At 47.5% G+C, this 26857-nt stretch overlaps 12 protein-coding genes across 12 annotated transcripts; 6 read left to right on the top strand and 6 right to left on the bottom strand.

Annotated features, from left to right (window-relative positions):
* Positions 1–156: 156 nt before the first annotated feature.
* On the bottom strand, positions 157–1200 carry N7473_001382 (acyl-CoA thioesterase; the record flags this gene model as incomplete). The annotated part of the gene is made up of 1 exon (XM_057147322.1): positions 157–1200. The coding sequence occupies one exon, from the start codon at positions 1198–1200 to the stop codon at positions 157–159; it is 1044 nt and encodes a 347-aa protein (XP_057015208.1).
* A 399-nt stretch (positions 1201–1599) lies between these two features.
* N7473_001381 (CaiB/BaiF CoA transferase family protein) lies at positions 1600–2760 on the top strand (the record flags this gene model as incomplete). The annotated part of the gene is made up of 1 exon (XM_057147321.1): positions 1600–2760. One exon carries the CDS (start codon positions 1600–1602, stop codon positions 2758–2760), a length of 1161 nt encoding a protein of 386 aa, XP_057015207.1.
* Positions 2761–3250: 490 nt separating this feature from the next.
* On the bottom strand, positions 3251–4378 carry N7473_001380 (Gfo/Idh/MocA family protein; the record flags this gene model as incomplete). Its single annotated transcript, XM_057147320.1, has 1 exon — positions 3251–4378. One exon carries the CDS (start codon positions 4376–4378, stop codon positions 3251–3253), a length of 1128 nt encoding a protein of 375 aa, XP_057015206.1.
* A 220-nt stretch (positions 4379–4598) lies between these two features.
* On the top strand, positions 4599–5561 carry N7473_001379 (shikimate dehydrogenase family protein; the record flags this gene model as incomplete). Its single annotated transcript, XM_057147319.1, has 1 exon — positions 4599–5561. One exon carries the CDS (start codon positions 4599–4601, stop codon positions 5559–5561), a length of 963 nt encoding a protein of 320 aa, XP_057015205.1.
* A 585-nt stretch (positions 5562–6146) lies between these two features.
* N7473_001378 (uncharacterized protein) lies at positions 6147–7624 on the top strand (the record flags this gene model as incomplete). Its single annotated transcript, XM_057147318.1, has 8 exons — positions 6147–6173; positions 6225–6330; positions 6424–6797; positions 6855–6923; positions 6971–7085; positions 7136–7304; positions 7358–7397; positions 7457–7624. 8 exons carry the CDS (start codon positions 6147–6149, stop codon positions 7622–7624), a joined length of 1068 nt encoding a protein of 355 aa, XP_057015204.1.
* A 127-nt stretch (positions 7625–7751) lies between these two features.
* On the bottom strand, positions 7752–10290 carry N7473_001377 (Zn(II)2Cys6 transcription factor; the record flags this gene model as incomplete). Its single annotated transcript, XM_057147317.1, has 2 exons — positions 7752–9300; positions 9353–10290. 2 exons carry the CDS (start codon positions 10288–10290, stop codon positions 7752–7754), a joined length of 2487 nt encoding a protein of 828 aa, XP_057015203.1.
* Positions 10291–11231: 941 nt separating this feature from the next.
* On the top strand, positions 11232–12542 carry N7473_001376 (sugar phosphate isomerase/epimerase family protein; the record flags this gene model as incomplete). The annotated part of the gene is made up of 4 exons (XM_057147316.1): positions 11232–11591; positions 11644–12230; positions 12281–12354; positions 12406–12542. The coding sequence occupies 4 exons, from the start codon at positions 11232–11234 to the stop codon at positions 12417–12419; spliced, it is 1035 nt and encodes a 344-aa protein (XP_057015202.1). The 3' UTR covers positions 12420–12542.
* Positions 12543–12563: 21 nt separating this feature from the next.
* On the bottom strand, positions 12564–15600 carry N7473_001375 (uncharacterized protein; the record flags this gene model as incomplete). Its single annotated transcript, XM_057147315.1, has 7 exons — positions 12564–12778; positions 12862–13134; positions 13207–13471; positions 13525–13751; positions 13807–14171; positions 14222–14703; positions 14842–15600. 7 exons carry the CDS (start codon positions 15598–15600, stop codon positions 12564–12566), a joined length of 2586 nt encoding a protein of 861 aa, XP_057015201.1.
* An 885-nt stretch (positions 15601–16485) lies between these two features.
* On the top strand, positions 16486–18666 carry N7473_001374 (uncharacterized protein; the record flags this gene model as incomplete). Its single annotated transcript, XM_057147314.1, has 5 exons — positions 16486–16688; positions 16739–17060; positions 17121–17658; positions 17724–17819; positions 17879–18666. The coding sequence occupies 5 exons, from the start codon at positions 16486–16488 to the stop codon at positions 18664–18666; spliced, it is 1947 nt and encodes a 648-aa protein (XP_057015200.1).
* A 100-nt stretch (positions 18667–18766) lies between these two features.
* Positions 18767–20720, top strand: N7473_001373 (thioredoxin family protein; the record flags this gene model as incomplete). Its single annotated transcript, XM_057147313.1, has 3 exons — positions 18767–19944; positions 20024–20356; positions 20429–20720. The coding sequence occupies 3 exons, from the start codon at positions 18767–18769 to the stop codon at positions 20718–20720; spliced, it is 1803 nt and encodes a 600-aa protein (XP_057015199.1).
* A 486-nt stretch (positions 20721–21206) lies between these two features.
* N7473_001372 (uncharacterized protein) lies at positions 21207–22447 on the bottom strand (the record flags this gene model as incomplete). Its single annotated transcript, XM_057147312.1, has 8 exons — positions 21207–21344; positions 21464–21574; positions 21604–21667; positions 21720–21796; positions 21846–21902; positions 21954–21973; positions 22032–22395; positions 22433–22447. The coding sequence occupies 8 exons, from the start codon at positions 22445–22447 to the stop codon at positions 21207–21209; spliced, it is 846 nt and encodes a 281-aa protein (XP_057015198.1).
* Positions 22448–25640: 3193 nt separating this feature from the next.
* On the bottom strand, positions 25641–26707 carry N7473_001371 (uncharacterized protein; the record flags this gene model as incomplete). Its single annotated transcript, XM_057147311.1, has 2 exons — positions 25641–26009; positions 26066–26707. The coding sequence occupies 2 exons, from the start codon at positions 26705–26707 to the stop codon at positions 25641–25643; spliced, it is 1011 nt and encodes a 336-aa protein (XP_057015197.1).
* Positions 26708–26857: the final 150 nt, after the last annotated feature.

The raw sequence follows: 26857 nt of genomic DNA, 5'->3' as shown, positions 1-26857 counted from the left end.
GGCTATTGAGAATATTACCCTCTCTCAAGATGGTTAGGTAGCGGCTCTTTTGGATACTAAGTAGTTATATCTGGTAAAGATTGAAGAAAGAATGAACAAATTGGGATTGATTATTGCTGAAAAATAAAATTTCTTCAAAGCTGACTCTTGGGTAATTCATTCTCCAGTCTCACGATTCCCTGGAACGGTCAGCATGGCAATCCATTCATGTAAAAAGCTTAGGAAACTGACCTCCTGGATACAAGTTGCTACGAGTACTCCATCCTTGGTCCATATCTTCTGATGAACCAATCCTCTTCCATTCCCTGCCCAGCTAGTATTCACCTCGCATAGCAACCACTCATCCACCCGCAACCTCTCTACTCCGTGAAAGTAGATCGTGTGATCCAAGCTCACCATCATGGCAACCTTCGGAGAAACATTGACACCCTTTTTATGTTCTGTTTCCAAATGGGGCCGTCGAATTGCCGTATGAGTCATGGGTGAAGTAAATAGATCCTTTTTTGTGGAATAGAATTCCGTGACGGGCGCCTCGACAAAGTCCCATATTTCATGAGAATGTGGCACTGCCGCCAGGAAGTAGCTATCTGACATAAATGCCAATGCAGCCAGATGGATAGGATCACCGGGTGGCACAGAAATCTTTCCCTGTGCTCGAATCCACTGATGCGATCGCTTATCCTGAGGATTTCGCGATGTTCCTCTTAGTACACCCGCGCTTTTGTTGATGTAAGGAGTCGCGGATGAAATCTTGCAGGATTGACCTAGATCGGCTACTTCATCCTCATCCAGCATAACGGCTGGCAGGCTCGCGGAGTGTGCCATTCCGCGAGACATATCCCGACTTTGTCGTAAAGTGAAACTAATCGTTGCAAGAAAAATAGGACGATTGCCCTGAATCGCACGGACAAATCTCGTACAATAGCTCCTCCCATCTCGTACTCTCTCCACACGATATTCAATGAGATCTTCAGCATTCCCTGCAGACAGAAATGAACAGTGCATTGAATGTACATCAAATCCATTGGAAGCAGTCAACTGTGCTGAGCGGAGACTCTGAGCAATGGCTATGCCTCCAAAGATCCCGCGCGAGCCAGGTCGCCATAGTTTCTGCTGATTTTTGAATACATCTGGGTGAGATTCTGAGAAAGGAGCGACTTGGATGTGGCTCTCAATAGGCGAGGGCTTCATGTTGGTCATGGTATGGTGGTAAGATGTCTGCATGGAATTGAATTTAATCATACAACTTTCGACTGTAATTGGATATGAAGAGACAATTTCTAATTGGATAGACCTTTGGAGTATAATGAGCCAAGCTTCGGAATTTTGAATGGCGTCGGTCCGTCGTTCGGAAATAAGGAAGATTTACCAATTCACAGCTATACGGTATGTAAATCTATTTGCCGGTCAAAGGGTTCTTCTTTGACTAGAGCGAAGGTGCAGCCTTAGCAAAATGACAGCATATAGGTCATCATAGTTTGGAAATACATCAAAATTCTGACCTCATACAATAAATTTGTGAATTTCCAGTCGTTCCTTTGCTTTTTCGTCTCAGTACCCTATCTGTGTTCCACACACTGTTCCGCAACATAGACCAAAATGCCCGCCCTTGATGGTATTCACATCCTCGAGCTGGCAGGCCTGGCCCCGGGCCCCTTCACAGGAATGATGCTGGCCGACAATGGGGCTAGTGTGATCCGAGTTGACCGCGTTAAACAACCTCATCAGCCAAGTCCTGACGTTTTGATTCGAAATAAGTCTTCAATCAAGATCGACCTGAAGTCTGCCGGAGGGAAAGACCTCTTTCTTCGCCTTGTCAAACATGCCGACGTCCTGATCGACCCGTTTCGTCCCGGTGTCCTGGAGAAACTCGGCCTTAGCCCGAGCGAAGTCTTACTAAAGATCAACCCACGCTTGATTGTGGCTAGATTGACTGGGTTCAGGCGTGATGACAAATATGCCAACATGGCAGGCCACGATATCAACTATCTGGCCGTGTCAGGCGTTCTGTCAATGCTCGGTTCCTCGGCGCCAGTTTCCCCACACAACCGTCCCCTCCCACCCCTCCCACCAGGAAATATCCTTGGTGACTTTGCAGCGGGTGGACATATGTGTTTCACAGGAATCATGCTAGCTCTGTTTGCCCGATCCAGAACAGGAAAGGGACAGATCGTGGAATCAAATATGGCAGACGGGGCGAGTTACCTTGCAACAATGCCGCGCATCTCAACTAAAATCCGTGGTCAATGGGATGAGCCTCGGGGACATAATCTTTCCGACGGAGGATGTCCATACTACTATGTCTACGAATGTAAAGATGATGGGAAATATTTTGCCGTCGCCGGGTTGGAGCCGCAATTCTTCGATCAGCTAGTGAAAGGACTTGGACTTTGGGATGAGGAGTGGGTGAAGGATCGGGAGAATCGTGAAAAATGGCCCGCTATTCGAGTGGCATTCGAAAAACGATTTCGACAGAAGACGCGAAAAGAATGGGAGAATATCTTTGATGGGACTGATGCTTGTGCCACTCCGGTGTTGACCCAAGGCGAGTTGGAGGCTAGTGGTCATGAATTGAGGCCTGGAGTGACGTTGACCGGAACGCCAGCATTTCCTATTGGCAAGTCGGGATGGACTGTAGAGACATTACGGCCTGGTGAGGGTGGTGAAGAGGCATTGAATGAATGGCTGGGCTGGAAGAAAGGTCGTGATTTTAGCATTCTAGAGGGAGGAGTGCAAAGTACATCGGGCTCAAAGTTATGAAGTATCGATAACACAATTTAGTGATACCTCATATAAATGGGAATTGCTAAAGCGACGATACACGATTGCTCTTTTGACGATACACCCTTGGTTCCGGTTCAGCGTAATAATATTATTACTACATTTTACAGTAAGAATTCATAAGTTTGAAACCCCGACACATTTCAAAATCACCTTAGCAATCACCAGTTGAACGGTATGAGTGCTACCAAGAAAGATGTTTCAAAAGACATTTAGAAAAACCTCTCAAGTAAGAGTGATTGAAGCATGTCTAGTTAGGCAGTTTCACTGGTTTCTAGACTCAGACTTTTGAACAACTATAAGGTTGTCCTAATAAGAGGATAGCAATACAGTTACTGCGCTAAAACCCCAAATATGAGTGTATCGTATGTTTAGCAATCTTGTATCGTCGTTTTAGCAATTCCTGCATAAATGGAAATCGCTCGAAATGCTGAGAAGAAAGCGAATTTGCCTCTATGAAGAACTAATATTACTTTAAATCAATTGGGAGACCATCCTTTGCCTCTAAAGCAGCAATCACTGCTTCGCACACTCTCACGGCATCCAATCCATCCTCTCCTGAACAACGTGGGCTTTCTTCTCCTCTTGCAACCTTGGCAAGATGCTCTGCTTGTTGCTGGAATGGTATCTCATCCGAAGACTCTAACTCTTCTCTTTGCATGGGTACATTCCACCCCACTTCTCTCCCTAGTTTTGTCGCCTGTTCAGTATGGTACTTCCATAGAGTACCATCAGGCTCTGTTAATGTCCCTTCCGTTCCGAAAATCCGATAAGAATCCACTTGAGCTGGTGCTGGTGGGTAAAGTGGATTATCGCCTGTTGCAGCCTCCCATCCGAATGGACTCGCCACGTTATCACTAACGATGAACGTACCAACCACACCATTGGCAAATTGGAGCATAATTGCTGCTCCTTCTTCCACAAAGTCATTGCCTCGAATTTCCGTACGCGATCGGCGACCCATAGTCTCAATTGCCCAAACTCGAGCTACCCTTGAACCTGTCAAGTAGTGTAATACATCGATGTCATGGACGAAGTTTGTCCAGATAGGTCCACCACCAGCGGAGCGGGAGCAGCGCCAGTCAGCAAAAGTGAAATATCCATCATTTTTTTTGGCGGTCCAGAATCCAGATATTGCGGTAATTTTCCCGATTTCACCTCTTTCAATGACCTGACGGGCACGCACAACAGACGGGTGAAAACGGCGGTGGTGACCAACAAGAAGCTGACAAGACTTCTGCTGAGCAAGCTCGAGAAGTTGCCCTCCGGACTTTGAGTCTGTAGAGAAGGGCTTCTCCACGAGTATGGCTTTGGGTGAAGAGCTTTTGAGAATATCTTCAGTCACCCGGACGTGAAGACTCGATGGTACGCAGATGATGTACGCATCGGGAACTTTAGAAGTAGATGCTAGGAGCTCTTCGAGTGATGTGAAACGAGGCACTCCGAGTTGTAATGCTAGCTCCTGACCGGGAGGAAAAGGGTCGATTAAGGCTATCAGAGTGCAGGTAGAAGATGAAAGAAGATATTGCGCGTGGAGAGGCGCGATGGTGCCTCCGCCAACAAGAGCAATTGCAACTTTTTCGCTCGATAAGGTCATGATGTACTATAATGATTTTTAGTTTAGAAAGCCTTTCTCTAATTATAAGATCCACCAGTGGTTCTCTTTGCGTGGTCATGTTGAATGTATGTGGAAGGTGCCGGCGCATAATAAATTGACCGGAACAACCCCGCAACTCAATACTGTATCTCAACCTCCCCTCATCAACATCTTATTTGCGCCCTGCCACCTGTGCCTCAGATACCCAGCAACCTTGAGAATGGATACCCTCCGTGAATCTTTTCATTATGGCACTTCGCCTTTGACCTCATCATCACTCGCATCCCCTTACAATACCTACCTTTTTGGCAGTCATATCTCCAAGTCTCTATCACCTCTCCTCCATGGCATCCTCTTCCGATCCTTGGGTGCGTCATGGAAATTCCATCTAGAACAGACCACCGATAAAGAAAAGTTTCAAGATACACTGGCTGCTCCGGAATCTATCGGGATCTCCATAACAATGCCAAACAAGGTCACCTTTGGCCTATTGTTGGATGACTTGACCGAGGCAGCTCGAGTGATCGGGGCTGTTAATACCACCTTCGTCCGCCTGGATTCGACTGAGAAGCGCCGTTACATTGGCACAAACACAGACTGTGTTGGAATTCGCGAGTCTATTGTGCAGTATGATCCCACTGCCGTCAAGACCGCGAAGGGCAAGCCCGCAATGGTGATTGGAGGGGGAGGAGCCGCACGAAGCGCTGTATATGCGTTGTGGAAATGGTTCTCGCTATCAGAGATCTACATTGTCAATCGACTCAAGTCAGAGGTTGACGACATAGTGAAGCATTTTACCAAGGCAATGCCTGGCATTCAGCTACGATACATTTCAGACATTGCAACTGCGCAATCACTTCCGGCCCCGTCAATAATTGTGAGCACAATCCCGGATTACCCACCATCGGAACCTGGAGAGGTTCTCTGCTGGAAAATCTGTGAGACTATTTTCCAGAAGGCCGACAAAGGGCTGTTGGTCGACATGTGTTATATGCCATTTCCAGAGACGAGGCTTGTCAAAGCAGCAAGAAAAGCAGGGTGGAAAACTATCCTGGGCACAGAAGTGCTAGTACGAGTTTGTGTTGCGCAGGAAGTTCTATGGACGGAAAGACTGCCGAACCAGCGGGGTGTGAGCGAGGCAGTTGCCGCAATTACCCAATCGAGGGACGCTGCGAAGCTATAAAAGCTGTAAATTCGCTGTTTTAAAAGGTTTTCTAAAAGCAAAATGCAGTTGTCCTCAGAATCATCTTGTCCATGTAGTAGCTATAAGTAGCACATTCTACCTAATTCCAGAGCAAAGGAGCATTGCGCTCGATAGACTCGGAAACCAGAATCTGAAATTAAGAAAGGCCATACAGTGGGGTTTCATAACTTTGAAACTATGACCAATGTCCAGAATCATATTATCAATCATAGACTAGACAATGATACCTGAGCTATCAAGAAAGACAATTTAAATGACCTTTAGAAAGACCTTCCAAAAAACAAGAGGTGGGAGCATATCTGTTGGGCGGTTTTTCTGGTCTCTAGATTCAGATTTTTGAACTTCCACTGTACCTGCGCTGGGGCTATTCTCCACTTGCTCCACGGATAATTTGACCCCGCAAACCGGTGCTCAAATAAATACACCGGATGTCAAGAGACAGGAAGAAGCACTCAAACTGTTAAAGAAAAAACACAAATTTCGATATAAGTTAGGAGAGTACTGCAAAGCTCATTCCAATGCAAATTTGGCTTCATTCTTCTTGCACAGCTCGAAAATTCCATCATGGCTCACATTGCACCCCTGGCTCAGGTATCATCTCATTATGAACTGGACAAAGAATGAATAGCTAATAGACTCAAGCCCATTACCCTCAAACTATCCGGAAAGGTGATCAAAAATCGTCTTTATCGTACTCCTCTCAGTGAATACGCTTCCACCTACGACGAAGATAATGTTGAGAATTGCGGCAAGCCGCTTCCTCGCTATGCTGAACTTTACCAAGGAATGTTCCTCTGATTTGACAGAAAGTTCCCCATGAAAGTTAACTAACACAAAACAGAGCTTGCTGATGGTGGTGCTGGCCTCATCTGCACCGGCAACATCCCAATTCATCGCGACAACCTCGAGAATTACAACAACGCCGTCCTCGATATCAACAACCCCTGGGATCCCGTGGAGGCATTCCGTCCTGCTGTGCAAGCAGCCAAATCCCAAGGCGCGCTTTTCCTCCCACAGCTGCAATTCCCCGGCCGGCAGGTACCCGAATTTTTGAACGCCAACCCCAAGTCTTCTTCGAACGAGCAATTGCCACCTTGCTTGAATAAGACATACGGGAAGCCGAGTCCGTTGACCAAGGCCGAGATTGAGGATTTGAAGAGGCGCTATGTGTGGGCTGCAGAAGTTCTCGCTAAGGCTGGAGCAGATGGGATCATTGTATGTCTCACATTTTTCAACGGCATAGCGAAGAAATCGTAACGCTAACCGAGACAGCTGCACGCCAGCCATGGATACATCATGCAGCAGTTCCTGTCTCCTTTGATCAATAAACGAACCGATGAGGTATGTTGCTTGATCTTTCATGATGGGCTCAAATTGACTTCTCAAAGTATGGCGGAACCCTCGAAAATCGCGCCCGGTTCATCCTCGAAGTCGTAAACGCCATCAAGGAGAAGCTTCCATCGGACATATTTGTCATTACTGCTAAGCTGAACTGCCAAGATTGTATGTTTACTTAACCCGAAATTGGCAGCATCTGGGACTAATTAAAAAAGTTATCGAGGGAGGTACAAGCTTTGCTGAACAGTGTGTCGTCATCAAGTGGCTTGAGGATGCGGGCGTTGACTTTTTCGACATTTCTGGCGGAACTTACGCCTCGCCTGCGTGGAGAGGGAACATCATGGAGGAACTTGCAGAGCGACCCTCACAAAAAGAAAGGGGAAGGTGTGTACGATGCATTTTTGCTAAAAAAATGAAACTATTGCTGACATCGATAGCTACTTCATCGAATGGGCCCAAGAGATGAAAAAAGTATTAGTAAGTCGATTTTTCAATCTGTTGAATCATCTAAAGCTCTAGGGCTAATTTATGACAAGTCGAGGGCCGTGATTGGCACTACTGGAGGTTGGAGAGATAGTCATCGAATGTCAGAAGCGGTTGAGAAGGGAGATATCGACATGATTGGACTGGGAAGACCTCTTCGAGAGGATCCGTTTTTCGTGAACAAGGTACTTCGCGGTGAGGTGAGAAAGAGTAACCTGTAACCGTATCACGATATGTCTGCTTCAAGATATTTCTAGTTAAATAGGAATCAATAGAGATAGACAGTGATTCTTTGATTTGATTCGTGTGTGTCATTGTATGTATCTGAATCAAAATTCAATGAATACATTAGAACACATCGCCAAAGCCTGGACCAAAGATCTCTCGCAAGAGATCTGTGAATCCTTCTTCGCCAAGATCTGTCTCGGAGCCTATGGTAGCTGTTGTCAAGAACGGGTCATAGTTTGAAACCAATGGGTTGTTCACGTGCGTCTCCGACAGTATCTCCATTGAATCAGTGCTGTCGGGTACATTTCTTCCTAGATGGTAGCCTGAATCGGAGTTGTTTCCGTTTCTATACTGTGGTGCTACCGATTGCACCTCAGGAACTGGAATGGCATTCCTTAGCGCGGATGCTCTTGCTCGCAATATGATCAGCAAGTGCTGACCAAGCAGCGCAGCGATCCCAAATCGATGAGAGGGCGTAGTCCCTGCGCGCTTCAATTGCAATGCAACTTGGGCCAGCAAGGCAAGGAGCTCGACCTCGTACCCTGGACGCGACCCATGCAGATGTGGGAAAAGCTTGAGAGCTAGGACTGCAGCGTAAGAAATCATCGCCCATGTTGGAGAAAGCATACAGTACATTGGCTCTCCAACAATTGATATGTCACGCACGGCAATTTCGCAACAATGTATAGCGGCATCAAAGCAGTCCTCGCGAACAACATCTAGATCCCGGTCATTGTTGGCAGAAATATTGAGTGCAGAAGATAGCGTCCACAGCCGGTTATGGATATAGACATAATAAAGGTAGAGGTTTGGTAGCTCTTCATGCTGGGGTGAGATGGTATTTAGAGACGGCAGCCAGGTTTCTCGCCATGGTTCGAAAACAATGTTGACAAGGTCGCGCACCCAGTGAGGATTTGAATGCGGCATATTCGCCTGGCGTCTTATATCGCTTTGCAGAGTCGCCAAGTGACGGCGAAGAAGGATGAACGCACATGTATGTTTATCTGTTGAGTCAGCCAACGGATGCATCCACCAATTCTCAATGTTGCAAGTCAGCTCTGTCTCCGGGAAGGCATTGATTCGGCCACAGGCTGCGCTATTCGCTCGTTCCCAAAGCAAAATTCGTAGCCAGGTGCGCTCTCTGTTGCGAGCCAGTCGTTGAAGGTAATCGTGATCCTCGAGCAAGCGACCGTGAGAATTCTCGGGATATTTCTGGGCTGGGAATGCAGAGCGTTCTTCTAGCGTGAGGAGACGCTGAGATGTGGGTTCCTCGGGCGATCGAAGTTGTGTATTGTAGGAGCCGGTTTCCTTGTTACAGCGTGTTCGGCACTCTTGATCGAGTCCCAACTCTGCTGCAACCCCGAAGGCATACATTGTATATAGCCACGATCGTTCTTCAGATAGAGTGTTGGCAGGGGTTGCTGAGAGGAGGGAAATATAGTACCCTTGGACAATCTCCACTGTCTTGTAACCACAAGTGTGAACATGTCGGGATAGCTTCTCTCCATGAAGTCGCAGCCTTTTGGCAAGATGGCCCGAGCCGTGGTCGAATTGTGCTGTAAGAGCAAGGATCCATGTGAATAAGAGGGAAGACCGGGAGCGGACGTAGCCAGGAGTATGTAACATGGGATCGAGGATTCCATTTATCAAATGAAGTCGGGAGAAGTAGCTGCAAATATTTAGTAACGAATTTCACTTCGGACTCTCTTTGGCATACGCACATTGGAAATAAGGCATATGCTTCTTCCATCGATACCAAGCCAAGATCCACGGGGTCTAAATCAGGACCAGTATCTCGCGGGGGATTTGTATCCGGCGACCGGAAATAATTTGAGTATCGATCAGATTCCGTAGGAGGTGCAAATAAGGCATCTATTCCGCTCTCCAGAACCTTCCGGTCTAGGTGAAGTCCCAAAGAAACGTATCCAGGTCGATGCAATAGATATCGGCCTATGCCCTCACCGGGAGAAATTTCTCCCGACACGGACTCGAAATTTGAAGCTGGCGATAGATCTATTGGCCCAGCTTGAGGTTCTAGTGCCTGCGCAGCGCCGGCAGCCTCTGCCATAAGAGCCAGTGGATTGCTAACTGGTTCCAGGTTCACATGCGATGTGATGGTCTCGGGAGCAAAAGGTGAAGTAGTCACATTCGGGCTTTGATTCGATTCTGAGGCCGGTGGCCTATTTGCATTGAGCATACTTGAGCTGGGCGACAGCGGCTTTTGGTGACCATGAGGCCTGTTTCCAGCAGATGGCTCCCAGTCGACTTGACTTGGGTCATTTTGGTGCATATTTGACATCATGAGATCGCTAATTTCTGTGTCATCTTGTGCCGGAGATACGCTGGCAATTTCAGACGCTTTATCCGTTGACAGGCGTGCTTTCTTTAGCTCCGCCTGCATCTTTCGATAGGCCTTTTCGAATCCATGATATCGACCAACAGCCCCTCGCTTGCGACCCAGCGGCCGTGGAGAGGGAATATTGCAGGTACGGTTTGTGCGTTTGCAGCGCTCACAAGGTTCATTAGATCCATTGTTTGTGCTGGATGCGCTTGGTCGGATACATCGCATTTTGAGCTTCCGACATGCTTCGCACGCCGCTGTCGGCGATGGGATCTGGGCTTGTTGCCTGGTTATCGGTCGCTCGGAACTGGTTGCCATGGCTCTGGCCTGATATTTTCACGCGTCATACAGTCGCCAAATACGAGCATTTGATAACCCATCCAGTTCTCCAGCGAAGATGGATCTGTTGCCCACGCAGGATGTCGTGGGTGATGATGAAAAGTTCCGCATGGTGGCGGGTCTTTTGCGGGGAAGATTCCCGGAAATTTGACACAGTACTTGGAGCCGCCGAAAGTTTATAGAGGCACCAGAATAGCCAAGGCTTCTTCTGTGACCTATTAAGATCAAATCTGCCGGATCTCTCTCGCTAATGGTAAAAGAATCCTCGTCATAAATCTTTGGAAATTGGGTCGATTCCTGAAACTCTACGTGACTTAGGGACCTATGGTTTTCTGGGAAGGAGAGAGCAGAACCTCAAATTGTGGGGCTTCATAAGTTTGAAACTAGGACCAATGTTCAGAATCATCTTATCAGTCACAAGTTGAATAATAGACTGAAAGATGATACCTAAGCTATCGAGAAAGATGTTGAAAAGACCTTTAGACAGACCTTTCAAATACCAAGAAGTAGAAGCATATCTATCAGGTGGTCTCTCTGGCCTTTAGACTTAGGCTTTTGAACTACCACTGTATCGAACGAATAATACATTTTGGTAAATCATGCCTGTAGATATGACTCAATTCTAACGAAGATCAATTTTTCTTCTAAACCCTACATAGTCATTCAATCTACAGTGGAATTCCCAGACTTGCTGTTTCTGAGGGAGAATTCCGCATGCCCTCGGCAAGTACATCATCGTCCCCACCCGGACATTAAATCTAATAGCCGAACAATCTCCACCTTTGTATGACTCTTGCTTGCTAGGGACCCCTTTACATGCCATACACTCGTTAAGATCACTGGGTAGATAATTTGGGGTATACCACTGCCCTCTACAGTCATTCTAAATTCTTGAGTCTTGACTTGCTGTCTGTCTCACAATGTTCACCATCAAGGTAGCTATTGCCACCAACTCTCTTGGGAAATCGGCTGCAGGTCATACAATCCACCAGAAGCTCGAAGCGGCAAGGTCATATGGATTTGATGGTGTCGAGGTCGCTTTCGAATGTCTTGATGCACATGCAAATACTTTGTCATCTTTAGAGTCTCGTGAAGATCGCTTGCGCGCAGCAGCATCGGATATTTTCAGCAAAGCCACGTCTCTATCGCTCTCTCTTATTGCATTGAATCCATTTGGAGCGTATGATGGGCTTAAAGAAGCTCAAGACGTGGAAGACCGTCTAGTTGAGGCGGATCTATGGTGTCAGTTATGTCAAATCATGCACATTCCGATTTTTCAGGTAAGGTACCCGATACTGAATTTAAAATGTATTGCCTGCTGAAGATAATCAGATTTGTTCGGCTCTTTATCCTCTCCAAGAATCAAAAATCACTTCCGATCCCAAAATAATTGCTGCAAATATGCGAAAGCTTGGGCTGCTGGCACAAAAATATGGGTTACGTGTGGCCTACGAAGCACCCTCATGGGGCATTCACAAGAATACCTGGCAGCATATTCAGGAAATACTCGACCTAGTCAACCTTCCAAATGTCGGACACTGCCTTGACACGTTCCACATTGCGTCAAAAGTGGCAGGCGATCCTTTCAACGTGGATTCGCCTGTACGCCCAGACGGCATGAAGCGTCTCCGAAATAGCTTGAAGGAATTAAAACAAACTGTTGACCCGTCCCAAATTGTATATCTACAGCTTAGCGATGCTACAGTTGCTGATCCGAAGCAACGAGGGTACCCACGGAAAGACTTGAACCAGCCAGCATTCATGACTCAGTCTAGGAATTGTCGGATATTCCCATGCGAAGAAAACTACGGTGGAACTTTGCCTGTGGTGCCAGTGGCCAAGACTATCTTTGATATGGGTTACTCTGGCTGGGTGTCAATGGAAGTTTTTCATACAGACATGTTTGACACACGTTCTTCGTGAGATGACCCTTCCTCGGGTATCATTTCATTCTGCTAATTTCAGTAAGGCTACCTGGTTACTGGGCAGGTCGCGGTATGAGATCTTGGGATGAGATTGCTATTCAATGTGGACTTGGTCGTCGTGAGTATACTCAATCGCTTTCTCAGAATCTGTTGGGCTAACAATACTCAGGTGGAAAGATGTAGCGAAATCATTATGCTTTAACACAATCTAGGTGGTGGTAAAGCCGCTGCCCGGGAATTCCTATTCCTGTATCCTACTTCCGAAATCCGGTCTCAAGACTGCAAAATGAACATTAATTATTCAAGTGTCCCTACGATCTCTTGATGCTAATTGCTCACGCCATCAGCGGCCCTGGCTTTCGCTTGGAATGCACGGAATTCTTCATCAACACCATGCACTTTGGTCAGGTACTCCTTGAACTCCCGGGTCATATTGCAGACCTGTTCGAGGTCTTTCTGGTCCAGGGTAGGCCCGTCGTCTTTTGACTTGTCTGGCTTCTGAGAAAATCTGTATTCTGCAAGTGCCACTGCGGTTTGAAAGGCTAGAAGAAATCATTGGCACCTTAGCACTTTAAGTGTGGCACAAATGATATGAGATATGTAGAGGAGTTGAAGGAAGTCATACCATTGCGGATTTCCCGACCATTCCATTCCATTTTGCTAATTACGTCGTCTTCCAGGACATAGGACTTGGCGCGTCGAGTTATAATGAAATCGTCTCGTTCATCGGTCAGTTTATTGAAAAACTGTTCCCAAATTCTTTTCCGGTCTTCGTCTTTCAAATTGTCGTAGCGAATGACGACATGGATTCTTGAAACAAAGGCATCATCGAAATGGCCAACCCGATTAGTCGTCAGGAACAAGATGCCTCGATAGTACTCAATGCATCGTAGGAAGACTGCGAAGTAGGAATTTAGTCCCTGTTGACATATACAGCGTAAAATAAGTCCGAAATGATTTTGCAACTTACCCGAAACCAGACTATTCCGCTTGAGATCAGTAATCTGCCTTCTCTCGAGGTACACATCCGCCTCGTCAATTAGCATTACTGCGCCCCATTTTTCGGCCAGCCGGAACCATCTAGAAAGCTGATTCTCCATTTCAACCTCATCAGTTCCAATATCTCCACAAGTCAGAGAGAGCATCGCTCGGCCGGTGTATTCAGCGATACATTCTGGCTGGGTTAGTATATGAATATGGCAATTTTGCTCGATGATATTTAAGTTGCCTGCAGTCTGTGGAACAGGTGTCAGCACACGACTCCGAAGATGGCTATATGCGAACTTACAAACGTTTTTCCCACACCAGGACTGCCATGAAGGAGGAATATCTGACCTTCTCCTTTATTCTCGATGAAATCAGCCCCCCAGGATTTGGCGCTTTTCTCACCACTCGGATCCGTGAATTTCTGGACGAGGGCTCTTATCATCTCCTTCCTGGCTTCAGGCATAACAAGGCTGTCGATGGCTCTCTTGTTGACCTTTGGCTCAGAGCAAAATGCATTGTTCAATTTCGCTGCTCGCGTCAGTTGAAGCCGGAAGAGAAAAGTCGACATTTTTTAGCATCTTACCCCATGTCCTAGACTTTAGAATGAAACCATGCATCACTCTACTGCAAAGCAGGTATCGATGCCGAGGGCCTTCTAGTGAGCCTGGAAGCTCAAGGTCCAATTTGACGTTCGGGTCCAGAAGGTCATAATCCGCCCACCGAAAGCCAGGCAACGGGTGGGATCTTCGGCCATGACACTCTTCGCAGAGGCAATTGGCAAGTTCTTCTCCCATATCATCTACCTCGCATATATTTGGCGCTGCATGGCTATTCTGGGCATAATATGAGGTAGAATCAACATACACGCGACCTTGGAACTGTTTTTGGGCATTAGAACGATGTGTAGAAGTTGAGAATAGCGAATATTCACCTGTCGTTTGGATGGACCTATAAGTTCACCAGAATAGAACAGCTAACGTCCCCGTAGGTAAATGTACCATTTTGCACCAAGGTCTTCCAGGTTTCTTCGGGTTTTTCCGTCGTCCTGTCTGTCAATGAACTCGCATGGAAAGATCTTGAGCGATGTGACCTGTCGTTCCCCATCGAAATGTGCGATGGTGACGAAGGTGGATGCTCTTCCAACAAAACGTCCGTCAAAATCGAGATTCCACAATTCAATAACATATGGTGGGGATTGCAAACGAGAGGTGGCAGAGAGGATTCTTTTGTCCACCTCCATGGACCTAATAACGTAGGCATACAGCTGGCCGCCAGACTCCATATAAACCGTTTCACCAGGCTTGAAGAGCAACCATAACATTCGAAATGTACATAGGTTGCGGGTATGTCGCTCCTGCTCGTCGGTAATATGTGTCGTATAATGAGAGCTCTTCAGAAAATCGAAGAGCAATCCTAGATGATCGAATGCCTCTTTGTCGCATGCAGGCTGGGCGACAGTATTGCGGTTCTTTACCCCTTCCTGTATTGGGCCAAGATCAGAGTTGTGATATGTCGCTCGGTAGGCCTCAAGCTCACCGAGATAGTGTCCGATCAGCGGTTACGGCTCATTTAGGTCGAGTAAATCGCGTTGGAGATTCTCCTCGGGATAGTAGGTTACCACAGTGGCGAATACCCTGAGAAGGGCCTTCGAGCGAATGGCCAGCTTGGTTGAGCTAACCTTAAGCTGGATATTAGAATTACCAAGAATTCCCTTTTCAAGGATCTCTGCTTTTTCACTAGGGTGTCGATGAGAAAACTCAGGAATAGAAGTATCAAGAACAGTGACAACATCGCATATGACGCGCTCCTTTTCTTTCAGGTCCTTCCGGGCAGCAGAGAGATCAAAAGGACCCGCCCAAGGTACTGTGCCGATATGGTAATTGCCAGCGTCTCGATACTCCAGGGAATAAGTGATTGCCGGCGAGGTATTGTCGTTCTCCTGGTCCTCGGACGCGGCAACCGATCCCTCATCATCAGACGAGGTCGAAGATTCGTCCGACTCGTATGGCTGATGTCTCCTAGAAATCAAACCTTGGTCGCACTTCGGGCATTCAGTAATGCCGAAATCAAGTAGGGTCGCATGAGATCGTCCATTCCTCGGGCAGTATAAAGATGCTACCGGTTTCTGGTTCCGGTCATCCTCTGACTTGGCTTCGACGACTTTGATTTCTACGTCAACGATGTCGCCCGCTGGTTCTTTTGTCTCATTCTCAAGATCAACACAAGTCAGGCATTGACTCGCAGGGGTGACTTCAACAGCTTCGGAGTCAGACTTGGCAGGATTGGTAGACTCGTAAACTTCTATGCTTGCTGAAGCCATCGTCAGAGTGCCCATCACATCTGAATTTTCTTCTTTGGCTCGCTGTTTGTGAGTCATGGTTTTGTACGTGACATAAAATAATAGGACAGCAGACGATTTGGTTCGTATGGAGGGTGACGGAGACGTCCAGACTGTGAAATTAGGAAGAGTTGACCCAAATCCTGTGTGGTCTTTGAAGAATTGCCCTGGTAAAAATACAAAGCCAACGGTCCATGGGGCTCATCCCTTATCGAGCATGAGATGCAAGCCCCGCAACCGGGCAGCAAACTTACGCATCGTCCCTCACCACTGAAACTGGACTGACTAGTCGTGATAGCGATCTGTAGATATAACTTTACCGCTGTTAGCGCCTAGAAGAGCAAACCGTTTATGGCTGCCTCAACACTACGACCTCTCATGTCGCCATCCTTGGACCCAATTCCCAGCGATTCTAGTGTCCGCAATGTTCCCTTGAAACACATGCATACAGCTGAACTGATGCGGCTTATTCTCTTGCCCCTTTTCTTTTGTATGACCCGTCCGTGTCCAATTCCAGGCAGGTCTTGTCGCCTTTAGTGCTTTTGACATTTACTCCGCACGGCCAGCTGAACTGACCGAGCACCCCACCTTACCCTACCAAACTACTTGTCATGCGAGCTGCGCCTGGCATTGGCCTACGGCCTCCGCAGTGTTCGTGGAGCTTTGGATGAATAACGAAAAGGCTACAGCCTCGTAAGCATCGGCCACGAAGGACGCACCAATGGAACCAGACAAGAAACGCACAATCACATTTACGTGCCGGCACGGTCACATGGGACCAGACAATCTATACTGTATCTGTATTATGATTTGGACAAATCTGCTTTATTGCATATGCAGGCCGTTGCTTTGACTCTAACCAACTCCAGCATGATACGACCCATGGGTGAAATCTGACACTCTCATCACTTTTGGTCCTAGGCCATGAACATGGAAGAATCCATCGCACGGCCGGGAATTTCGCCCTTGATCAGGCAATATAGCATGAAGGCAGAGGAGGAGACTCCGAATAGTACACTTGTGCAAGCCCTAAGCTCCACCATTCGAAAGCAAGACGAGGATGAAAGGCGGGCCAGGAAGCAGGCCAACGAATGGCGAGCATGGCTCGAATTCGGGCAAGCCACAGAGTTAAGAGACTTCCACGAAATGAGAAGTTATAATTGCTGACTCTCCTTAGCGACGCCGATCTGAATCGCTTGGAAAACGGCCGCAAGAGCATTGTTGAGATATGGCAGAGATTCAGGGAGCATCATGACTCGGACTCGGGGGAATCAAGTTTATCGTTCCACGATGTACCGAATGTTGCCACGCTGCAGAAAGTAGTGAATGATACCCAGGTCAAATGGGAGACCAAAAAAGGAACAGGCCTTGGGAAGCTCAAGACCTATGTTTCTGATTTTCTGGGAAAGATGGATGACCATTCATATTTGTTCAAAGTCATTCCGGCGGGAGATAAGTACATCAGTCTCATCACCGGGGTTGTGTCATCTGTTGTAAAGGTAGGCAAGTAAGAAAGGGGAATTTCGGGAGAACCTGAACTAATGAATGCAATATAAAAGGCAACCGTCAGTCATAAGAAGATTGCCGAAGGATTCTTTTTGGCCTTGGTCGATATGAGCAGCGATTTGTGCTTTGTTCAGAAAAAGACGGATATCTGGGACAGCCCTGAGATGAGAAAATTTGTGGTGGACTTCTACATTATTGTATTCGAGTTCCTATGCCATGCAATGCTGTGGTTCATTCGCAGAGGAACCCGATTGCGTTCAATATGGAACAAGAATTTTTACGATGATACGGTCAAAAGAATGGTCGATCGGATGAAAGCAGCAATGGGCAGAATTCAATCCGAAGCGTCGCACCTCGCTGAAGTGCAAGTCCAGCAGATTAGCATGGGCTTGGGCGCTTTTTTGGGTAATTTTCGGCCGACTAGCGATGATAGCATGAACAAATTTCTACTTCTCCAGGTTGTGGGAAGTGAGAGCCATGATGATGACCAGGCAAAAATACATCAGAAGCAGCACCGTTTCGCCCAATTGGTGGGAGTGGGAGCATGTTCACTCAAATCCCTGCAGGCCGCCGAAGAACACATTGAATATGGTAAGATGACTCCCTCATTATCGGATATAAGACGAGTGAATTGAACAGAATAATTGCAGATATAGAGTCACGGAAGATACATGCGTACTCCGCTGCGCAGGACAACTCGAGAGACATAGAGGTCGTGGAGGACGAGACATCCGATGAGGCATCTGAACCCGGTAGGTGTGATAGCCCCGATAATGGGTACAGCAAATTTGACTTCTTACTTGTTTTTAAGATTCCGCTGAGCTTTTTACACGCTACGACATTCAAAAGGCTACTAAATCGTTTATTAAATTCACGGAAGACGGCAGGACAGAGATCACCAATGCGCTTCGGGGAATTTCCTCCTCAATGCTGCCTCTGGAGGTCTTAACCGAGGTCCGGAGATGGATTGAAAGCCCAAAATCCAGAATGATCTGGATTGAGGGGACATCATCATTTTCTCACGGGTCGACCCTTTCTCTGTCGGCAATGCAGCTTTGCAACATTAGTATGCACGCACGAATTCCTTGCGTGTCCTTCTTTTGCAAGCAAATCTACACTTTCACTTCGACATCTCAAACAGGTCTCTCGAATCAAGAGGCTGCAGTTGTAGCTCTGTTGTACTCCACGATTGCTCAACTTGCGCGTCTTATTCCAGCAGAAGTTCCAGCTGCCCCTGAGCTCCACGAGCAGCAATTTGAACTGCTTGATGGGAGCATTGGTAGTGCCCTCGTTGCACTGAGGATTATCCAAGCACTCATTGTGCATGCACCTCCGTCGATGATTTGGGTTATTGATGGACTGCAGTTGGCAGAGAGCCGAAGCACAATTTCTCTCCTTAGTAGCTTCTTTGAGATCCTACGCAGGCAAGAGGAACTTCGGATATCGAAAGTGTGCTTTACAACAGATGGAAACAGCGTTGTTTTAACCCGGGGTATTAGCGTGCATGAGCATGTCGATGGCTCTCGAATGGTCCAGGGAGGACCGGGGCGGCAATTGCGTGGAGGTGGTGATGTTTTTGTTGAATTAAATAGGTGGTAGGTTGTGTTTCGGTACTTGCTTAAAGGCCAATTATGATTCCAGTTGTATATCCTAGGCCCAAAGAGGCTACGCTTCGGCCCCCACCAAATCACACGGAGCAATGCTTGGTGATGATAATAATGTATGTGACTTGCGACTTGATCAGTTATTCCCCTCAGCACTCACCTCCTTTCTCTATGGAAAGAAAAGAACGGGCGCCATGACCGAGGAACCGCAGCTTGGTTCCATCCAAGAGCGGATTGCCGCTCTCAAGCGGTCACAGTCGTCCCAGTCCCAGGCAGGCGGAGCCCCTCAGTCACCTCCATTCCTTCACCCACCCACCGAGCGCAGCAGTTCGGCCAACAGCCGTCTCTCGTATCATGTGAATGGCTCTGTGCTGAATGGCCCTCGATCGACTCAGACGTCGTCTGCAGAGCCAGAAGTGAGAGCCAAAAAGACACCGCCGCCTGTGCCTACACGAAGGGCTGATCGCCCGCCTCCTCCTCTACCTACGCGCCCAGATCTTCCAGCCCGTCCAGAGGCCACTCAGCGACAGCGACCACAACCTCCTTCGAGCCCCGAAGTTCGCCCTACGTTACCGCCTCGCCGACCTACGGATTTATCGCGAAAACGGTCGCAAGAGTCTGTCCTGTCTAACACATCATACTCGACGGCTGGAACAAGTCTTAGGCACGCCGCTTCGACGACATCTCTGAGTTCTAATGACACCGGTAGGATCAAGGCCCCGGCTTGGGGCCAGACTGAATTACCCGTGCTGCCTCCCAAGCGACCACAGGCACAGGATGACCTCAAGCCACTCCCGCGTTCCGAGTCTAGCTCGAACTCAATGGTTAGCGGGTTGACCTCGAAAATATCAGCCTTGCGGGGGAGGGTCTCTGGATCTCTGTCTTCGTCTCCGTCCTCGTCAGCCAGATCCAGTGTACCTTCACATTCATCGGCTAGAGATTCGTCACCTAGGCCTCAAATTCCCCCACGCCGGCCGTCCGCGCCACAGACACAAGCAAATGGAACAAATGGAGATGCCGAAGAAGAATACAGACCTAGTCTGCCGGCTCGAAGGCTCCCGCCGCCTTCATCTACTGATAGTATTAAAAATGACCGCCAGGCTGGATTCGGTAGCTTTAACAAGAGCCCAGGCAGTCTCACGAGGCCAGGTAGTACACCAAGTGTGAATGGGGCTTCGAGTGGAGGGCCGCCACCAGTACCCCATGGATCACGTCCTAGTGCCCATTCGCCCCCTCAGACTTCGGGACGAGGGAAGGTGTCCAATATTGACAAGTGAGTAATATGCCCTTGGATGGAGCAAGTAGTTGCTGTATGGATCTATTTATTCTGACGCTTACTACTGCAAAAACAGTCCTCGGACCTTCAAAGAGCTCATATCCTCCGGTCCAGTCCTCGTTGATTTCTATGCGACCTACTGCGGACCTTGCAAGCAGGTGGCCCCTAAGATCTGTGCTCTCGCAGAGAAATATCAAAATGTTCTGTTCCTCCAGGTTGATATAGAGGTTATGAAAATGGTCGCTCGGGAATATCAAGTACAGGCGATGCCTACTTTTGTTCTGATGCAGGACGGCGAGGAGGATAAGCGCGTTGTCGGTGCAAATGTTTGGGAGCTTGAGCAGTGGCTTAAGACAACACCTGGTGCCCCTGGTGCACCTACACACGGGTTGGTGTGCAATGCTGACAAGTGAGCAATACACCCCGTATCTGGAACGGACGGCTCTCCAATATGTCCCGAGATTCTAACTTTCCCAAACAGCCCGAAAGTCTTCGCGAATCTCACCTCTTCCGGTTCTGTTCTCGTTGACTTCTACGCGACTTATTGCGGCCCTTGCAAGGAGGTTGCCCCTAAGATAGGTGCCCTTAGCGAGAAGTACCAAAATGTTCGGTTCCTCCAGGTCGATATTGATGCAGCCAAGGCGACTGCTACGGAATACCAAATTACAGCAATGCCCACCTTCATCCTGATGAGGGATGGCAGGGAACACAAGCGGGTAATTGGTGCAAATGTCTGGGAACTTGAGCAGTGGCTTCAGTCGCAGCCTGCATGAATGCTCTAGAATAAATGCCACATAATGCTGCACGACAACTTCGTTACCCGCCCGAATAAGGTGACTATGGAAGATATTCTGGCCGACGCTCCCAGGAGCACCAGAAGAAAGCAGTTAGCAGTGCGGTTAGCGACGGAGGATCTCATTCGCCGGAGAGCCAGAATGAGATCGAATGATCTGTCTGAGCGTTGGGTTGGGCGATCAGGTTGCCCAGGGAGCTGCTTAGGGCGGCGAGGTGACGGACTCGTTCTGTGCTCCGGGGGCCGATCGTTTTCCGAGGCGGCAGTTTTACTGTCACCTAGATTACATAGTAAACCCATTTCTCTGGATTGGATGTCGAGGATCACGATGCAGCTGTTCTCCACTATATCCAAAAGGGGTATCGTGTGTCGTGCGAGAGGCCTCAGTCTAGATATACGTGGGCTAGTTCTGCTTCTTCTAAGGAGTTCTTTTCATAATGTATTGGCAATCTTAATAGTAATATGTTTACACTCCCCTTCCTCCATCTACTTCTAAAGTTGTGCCAGTAACAAATGAGCTCTCATCTGAACCCAAATACCAGGCAGCGTTTGCCACGTCCTGAGGCTGGGTAACTCTCTTCATGGGTATAGACTCTACGACCCCCTGAAGTTTGTGATCAGAGTCAGCACCATCTCCAATGGAATTTTTCAACCTGGCCGTTATCAGCAATAAGCTCTCTGTTAAAATGTGCACGTAGACACGCATTTGAGATTTTGACCTACATTGAAGTATTTCCAACCGCAGGGGCAATGCAATTGAATCTGATTATTGGTGCGTATTCGAGCGCTAGTGTTTTGGTGAATCCCTTCCAACAAAATGTTTAGTTTCAGAGTCTATCGGATAGGATGGAATAGATAGAAACCGTGACAGCTGCTTTTGACGCATTGTAGATCGCGAACCCTGGGCGAGGCCGGGTGCATCCGGTACTAGAGAAATGATTGAGTGACTAATATCACGGTTGCACCCTAGAGAAAATACCTTGTGATGTTGGTAAAGACACCATGTCCTTGTTCCAGCATAAATGGAGCGAAATTAGCGGCACTGAGGAAGATAGGCTGAGTTGAGTGAGTATTCGATCTCAATATGCAAGTCGGCGCAAATTACCTTCACGTTCACATTGAAGGTTTTCTCATATTCGCCTATAGACTTTGTGTGGAGTGGCTATAGTCGATGTTAGAGATTATACGGTGTATCGTTTCGGTAGGCCCATACAGATGGGTCATGCGTTATCCCTAAACAAATGATGTCATCATGTGAGCTCAGACTAGGAAATAATTTTATTGTATGTACCTGCGTTGTTGACAATGACATCCACCCTTCCATACTTGTTTCGAATAATTCCTAGTGCAGTTTCCCAGGTCTCTTGCTTTGATACATCACCGAAGACATACTCTAAGTTAGGATCGGCACGAGCCTTGGCCTCTCCCCCAGATTTATTCAGATCGATCATAATGACTTTCCAACCCTCTCGGCTGAACCTGTCAACAATGGCTGCCCCGAAGCCATCGGCACCACCTATATTCATTGTTAGTTGAGACGGAATAAATGAGATGAGCGTGCATCTAGAGACCTGTAACAATTGCCGTCCTGGGAGATTCCATTCTAAATCCTGTGCTCGAGATTGCTGTGACGAAATACTTGAAGTAATGTACTTCTTGTTAGGACAAATGATCAACGTAGAAATAAGGAACGTAAAAGCTATACATTCTGACGGCTCCCTAAATACCAAGGGTCGGATGCTAAATTTATCCTCCGCTCATTTAAGAGCCCCAGTCTGATCGGCAGTCAAATATACCACCCGGCAGGTTAAGCCCAGCATTACCCCACAACAGCGAAGCTACCCCACGGGGAACACTTCGAAATCTTACGAGGAATTTTGGCGAAGTTTATCGTGGTCAATTATTGAATCGTAAATCGCATTCCGCGGCCAGAAAGAACGACGCGGTTCGACGGTGGGCAAACGAATATATCTGATTTCCTTAAGTGAGTAAAGTTTTGCCTCTTACGGTTTAGCTCCTCCGCGTATCACTTCGAGGCCTCTCCTTTCCTGCTTTGCGCCCTTCAAACAACTGATCTTGCACTCGTCGTTGCTGCATTCTGACTATGCACGACCAAACAGATTCCACGGGCTCCTCCTCTTTTCTGGTAGTCGGGAACTGCGGCTAAGCACTTGATCGCTCCATCTTCACCTTTCCGAGCCGGGGTTCGCATCGCAATGTTGCCTCGTCAAAAAGGTCCCAATCCCGCTTCTCAGCCGTGCACTTCTGCAAGCCCCTCCAAGCCAATCAAAGCCACCCGCTTTTCGTTGGCACACTCTTAGCTATCAAACTCGAGAAGCGCTTCCGGAATTACGAGGGGAGAGTTCTTATGTTGACAGATAAACTAAGAGTCAAATACGAGCAGCGTGTACATCTATCGGAAGCCTCAACCTTGCGTTTCATATCAGAACATACCAGCAAATATAGGGGTTGCCTCAGTTGATGGTGGAACAATTTTTGACTCCCCTATTTCAGGCCCCTTACGCCATGGCCCATTCGAAATTATCCAGGACTTTCACCGGCATTTACGCATGGGCATGGAATTTGATCCAACTTTTGACTCCGAAGTCCAGGATATGATGAAGCAACAAGATAACAACACATGGCCATTGAAGTTTACCCATGGTGATTAGAGCAGTTTCAATATCCTTGTTCGCGACGACACAGTCGTTGGTATAATTGACTGGGAATACACAACAGCCTGCCAAGTTAACCCTCAAAATTCTTTCTGGATTAATGAGATTGATAAATTCTTGCAACCAATGCCGACAGAACTGGCGATGGAACAGATCCGACGAAGACGATTTTGAGACATGACCTTTTTCCCCCTTCATCGCTCATGCGATGATTTCCTGCTGCTCCATCAAGTCGTACGTTGGGGGTCTCCGTGAACGAACTTCTCCTTGTCCATCAAATCGGTGTTGGTCCCTCTTCTGCTGGCAGTAAGACATTGTCTGGTCTTGGACTTGGTTCCACCCAAGCACGCTTGTGCCTAAGGCCTTGTTATCAGCTTCAAGCGATTCTAGAGCCTCCGAGACCTACCCGACACAGTTCCAACCCGGGGAACCTTGTCGAATAGGGGTATTGCGCAGAATTTCGACCAAGCGTTGTCCCGATCGCGATGCGGACAAGCAGCATGCTAGTGGTGATGAGTGAACACTCCAGCTCTTAATAGAATTACTCTGAGCCACCTCCTGCCTTCGGCCTCTCCTTGGCGTGGTAACGGGTACGATTCCCATCCTCTCGTTCGATTTTAGGCCCTACGATCAAAGCCCAATGGTACCTGGTTCAGCGGAAGTATTAGTCTTGTCGGTTGCTCCATAATCGAGAAAGACCTAGACGATGGTCTCACGTATCTTCTTTGCCTGGCATCTTCGGTCCCCCTCCCCGCACATAAAGAGCAACATACAGCCGGTCTTTGTTAGAGGGCATTAATGCCCCTGCGGCCTTACTATAGCGGCCGTTAGATGTCTGGGCGTATACTCTAACACCCTATAAATAGGATCGACTGAAACTGCATTTCTACATACTAGGTGGACATCCCATACGGAGTTTACAAAAAATGAAACAAGAACGTGACTTTTACGCATGGCTAATCATCTTGTGAAACTCGTTACATAAAGGCAACAAGCTAATTTTGTGCCGAGTCTAGGTAATTCCTGCAACGTTTTAGTTAACTGTGTAACTAGTTAGTTAACTTAGTTAACTAACTTAAGTTAAGGCATCGATCATGACTAAGCACCAACGACCCTTGATTTTGCCCATCTCGATCTGGTGTCATTGCATCCAAGTTAAGCATGTCTTCGAGAAAAAGAATTCGGTCAAGCTCGGCTGGCGATGTAGAGGAAAATAAGATGGAGAAGGCAGGAAGCCATCAACCGTTAGCCAGCGTGGCCGGGGAGGAAAGGGCGTTTTCGTTGCTACTTCCGGGCTCAGGATTTCATGGAAAGGCATTTACAGCGATATGAACGACTAGGTACGTCAATATTTTTCATTAATATTTTGCCTACAACAGTCAACCGATATCTACATTATTGTTTCATGGGATATGTAGACCTTCGGGCTATCTTTTCATTGAAAGTATGTCGATCGAATTATTAGATAGTTGATTTCAACGGAAATGAAGGTGTATATATTCTTCCAAGGGTTCTTCAGAGACTATCATCGGTTACAAATCTGTTTGATTGATAATACATAATATAAAGCATTCCTCTCAAGCACATCCGAATTGGTGTAGTGGCTAACATCGTCGTCTCTCACACGACAGCCAGGGGTTCGATTCCCCTATTCGGAGATATTTCTTTTGCACTTTTTTTCCTTTCGTTTTTTTTTTCTGGCTTTTTAGAACAAGTATTGTTGTACACTCAGAACCGCTCGACTATTGATTCCTAATGAAAATGAATACTCTCACTCAGCCGTAAAGAGGTCACATCGCACATATTTCACACCCGTGTCACACGCAATGGTGACTACAACCTCTCCAGGCCCAATTTTTCGCTAGCTCAATCGCAGCCACTACATCAAGGCCTGCTGAAGTACCAGCCAAGATCCCCATTTTTTTGGCTAAGCGTCGGGACATGGCAAAAGCCTCAGCCTCCTCAATGGCGAGAGCGTCGTCGTACAACTCATACTATATTTCCTTTTTCCTGGACCGGCGGGGTGGAAAGTGGGTCTGTGGGGAATATGTATAAGAATCGAAGAAATCTTGGTATTTTGGAGAATAATGTTCAATTAGCACTACTGAATCTTGCATCTGATTTCCACTTAGTGGGACGTCAGACACGCTATTAACCTTTTTTCACAGCTCTGAGTACGCAAAATAGTATTATCTTTCATTTCAAAATCGTGCTTGAATATTTACTTATAGCCCACGAGCATAATCCTGCAAAATTGTTTCTTCCGGCTTCATCCCAGACCATCTCCAGCACGCCGCCCAAAGCCTCTCCTGCATCTCGATATCTTTGCTAATTGCCGCTGGAGCGTCCTCTTTCTGGGCAACAAAATAGCCTCTCTTCCCATTGAATGCAGGATCAACGCTCACGATGGCAAGCTCTCGACCAGCATCTTTGATTGTTCGGAATGCAGTGGTCACATGCTTGAGAACGGGCATTAGGAAATTGATAGTTGACATAATTCGCTTGGTAGATTTCTTCTGCTCTGCTTGGGCTCTTGAAGCTGGAAGGCCACCCGGGTCCATGGCCGTCGCAGTGACATTTGAAAATTTAGGGTCCTAAAAAAGAGTCAGTGGGACGATATTTTTCGCATATATGCCAAGTAACTGCATACCTTCTTCAACCTTTCATTCAGATCGAGAGCGAATGTCACATTTGCGAGCTTTGCAGTACCATATCTTTGGAAACCCCTATCATGGACGAGCGATCGTGGATCAGGTGTTGGCTTGACCAGCTCTTCAAGGTTCTCGGGAAAGCATGGACCCAGGGATGATACCGGGTTTGGCTTATCAGGATAGTGGGTGATGGATCCTAGCATGACGACGCGTCCAGATGTGGGATCCATGCTTTCAAGCAACTTCAAGACCAAAAGATAGTGCGATAGGTGACAGACTTGAAAGGTAGCCTCAAAGCCATCAGACGTAAACTTCTGCCCTGCTTCTAGTGACAAAGTGGCAGCGTTGCAAACTATCGCTGTAATTGGTGGAGTTTTCTTCGAAAGAACCAGGCCAGATATTATCTGTGCAAAAGTGCGCACGCTGGCAAGCTGACCGAGGTCAAGAGCCTCCACGTTGACCTTGGAGTTTGGGTACTTCGAGATAATCCTCATAAGCTCTGCAGTGTTGGAATCTTTTTCCGGCGAGGTGTTTCGAACAGTAGCGATGAGGGTATGCTGGGGATAGCGGGATAGAAGAGCCTCGACAAAGCCGAGTGCTAGGGAGCCGTTGGCTCCAGTGATCACGACTGTCCCAGCCATGATAGTCAAGCCAGTCAGTGGAAACTATATGGATATTCTGAGACAGCTTGAGAAGCGTCCTGGTATCGATATTTATATGTGAAAGTTGATTCAAAAGCCCTAGAATAGGACGTCCGATGCCATGCCTAACTCCGGCAATGGCTCTGTTCT

This window comes from Penicillium subrubescens (assembly GCF_028828155.1).
Source record: "Penicillium subrubescens strain IBT 31985 chromosome Unknown utg000001l_segment0_segment0, whole genome shotgun sequence".
NCBI lineage: Eukaryota > Fungi > Ascomycota > Eurotiomycetes > Eurotiales > Aspergillaceae > Penicillium > Penicillium subrubescens.
Note: the sequence above shows the minus strand (reverse complement) of the source record. Positions and strands in the feature narration are given on the sequence as shown.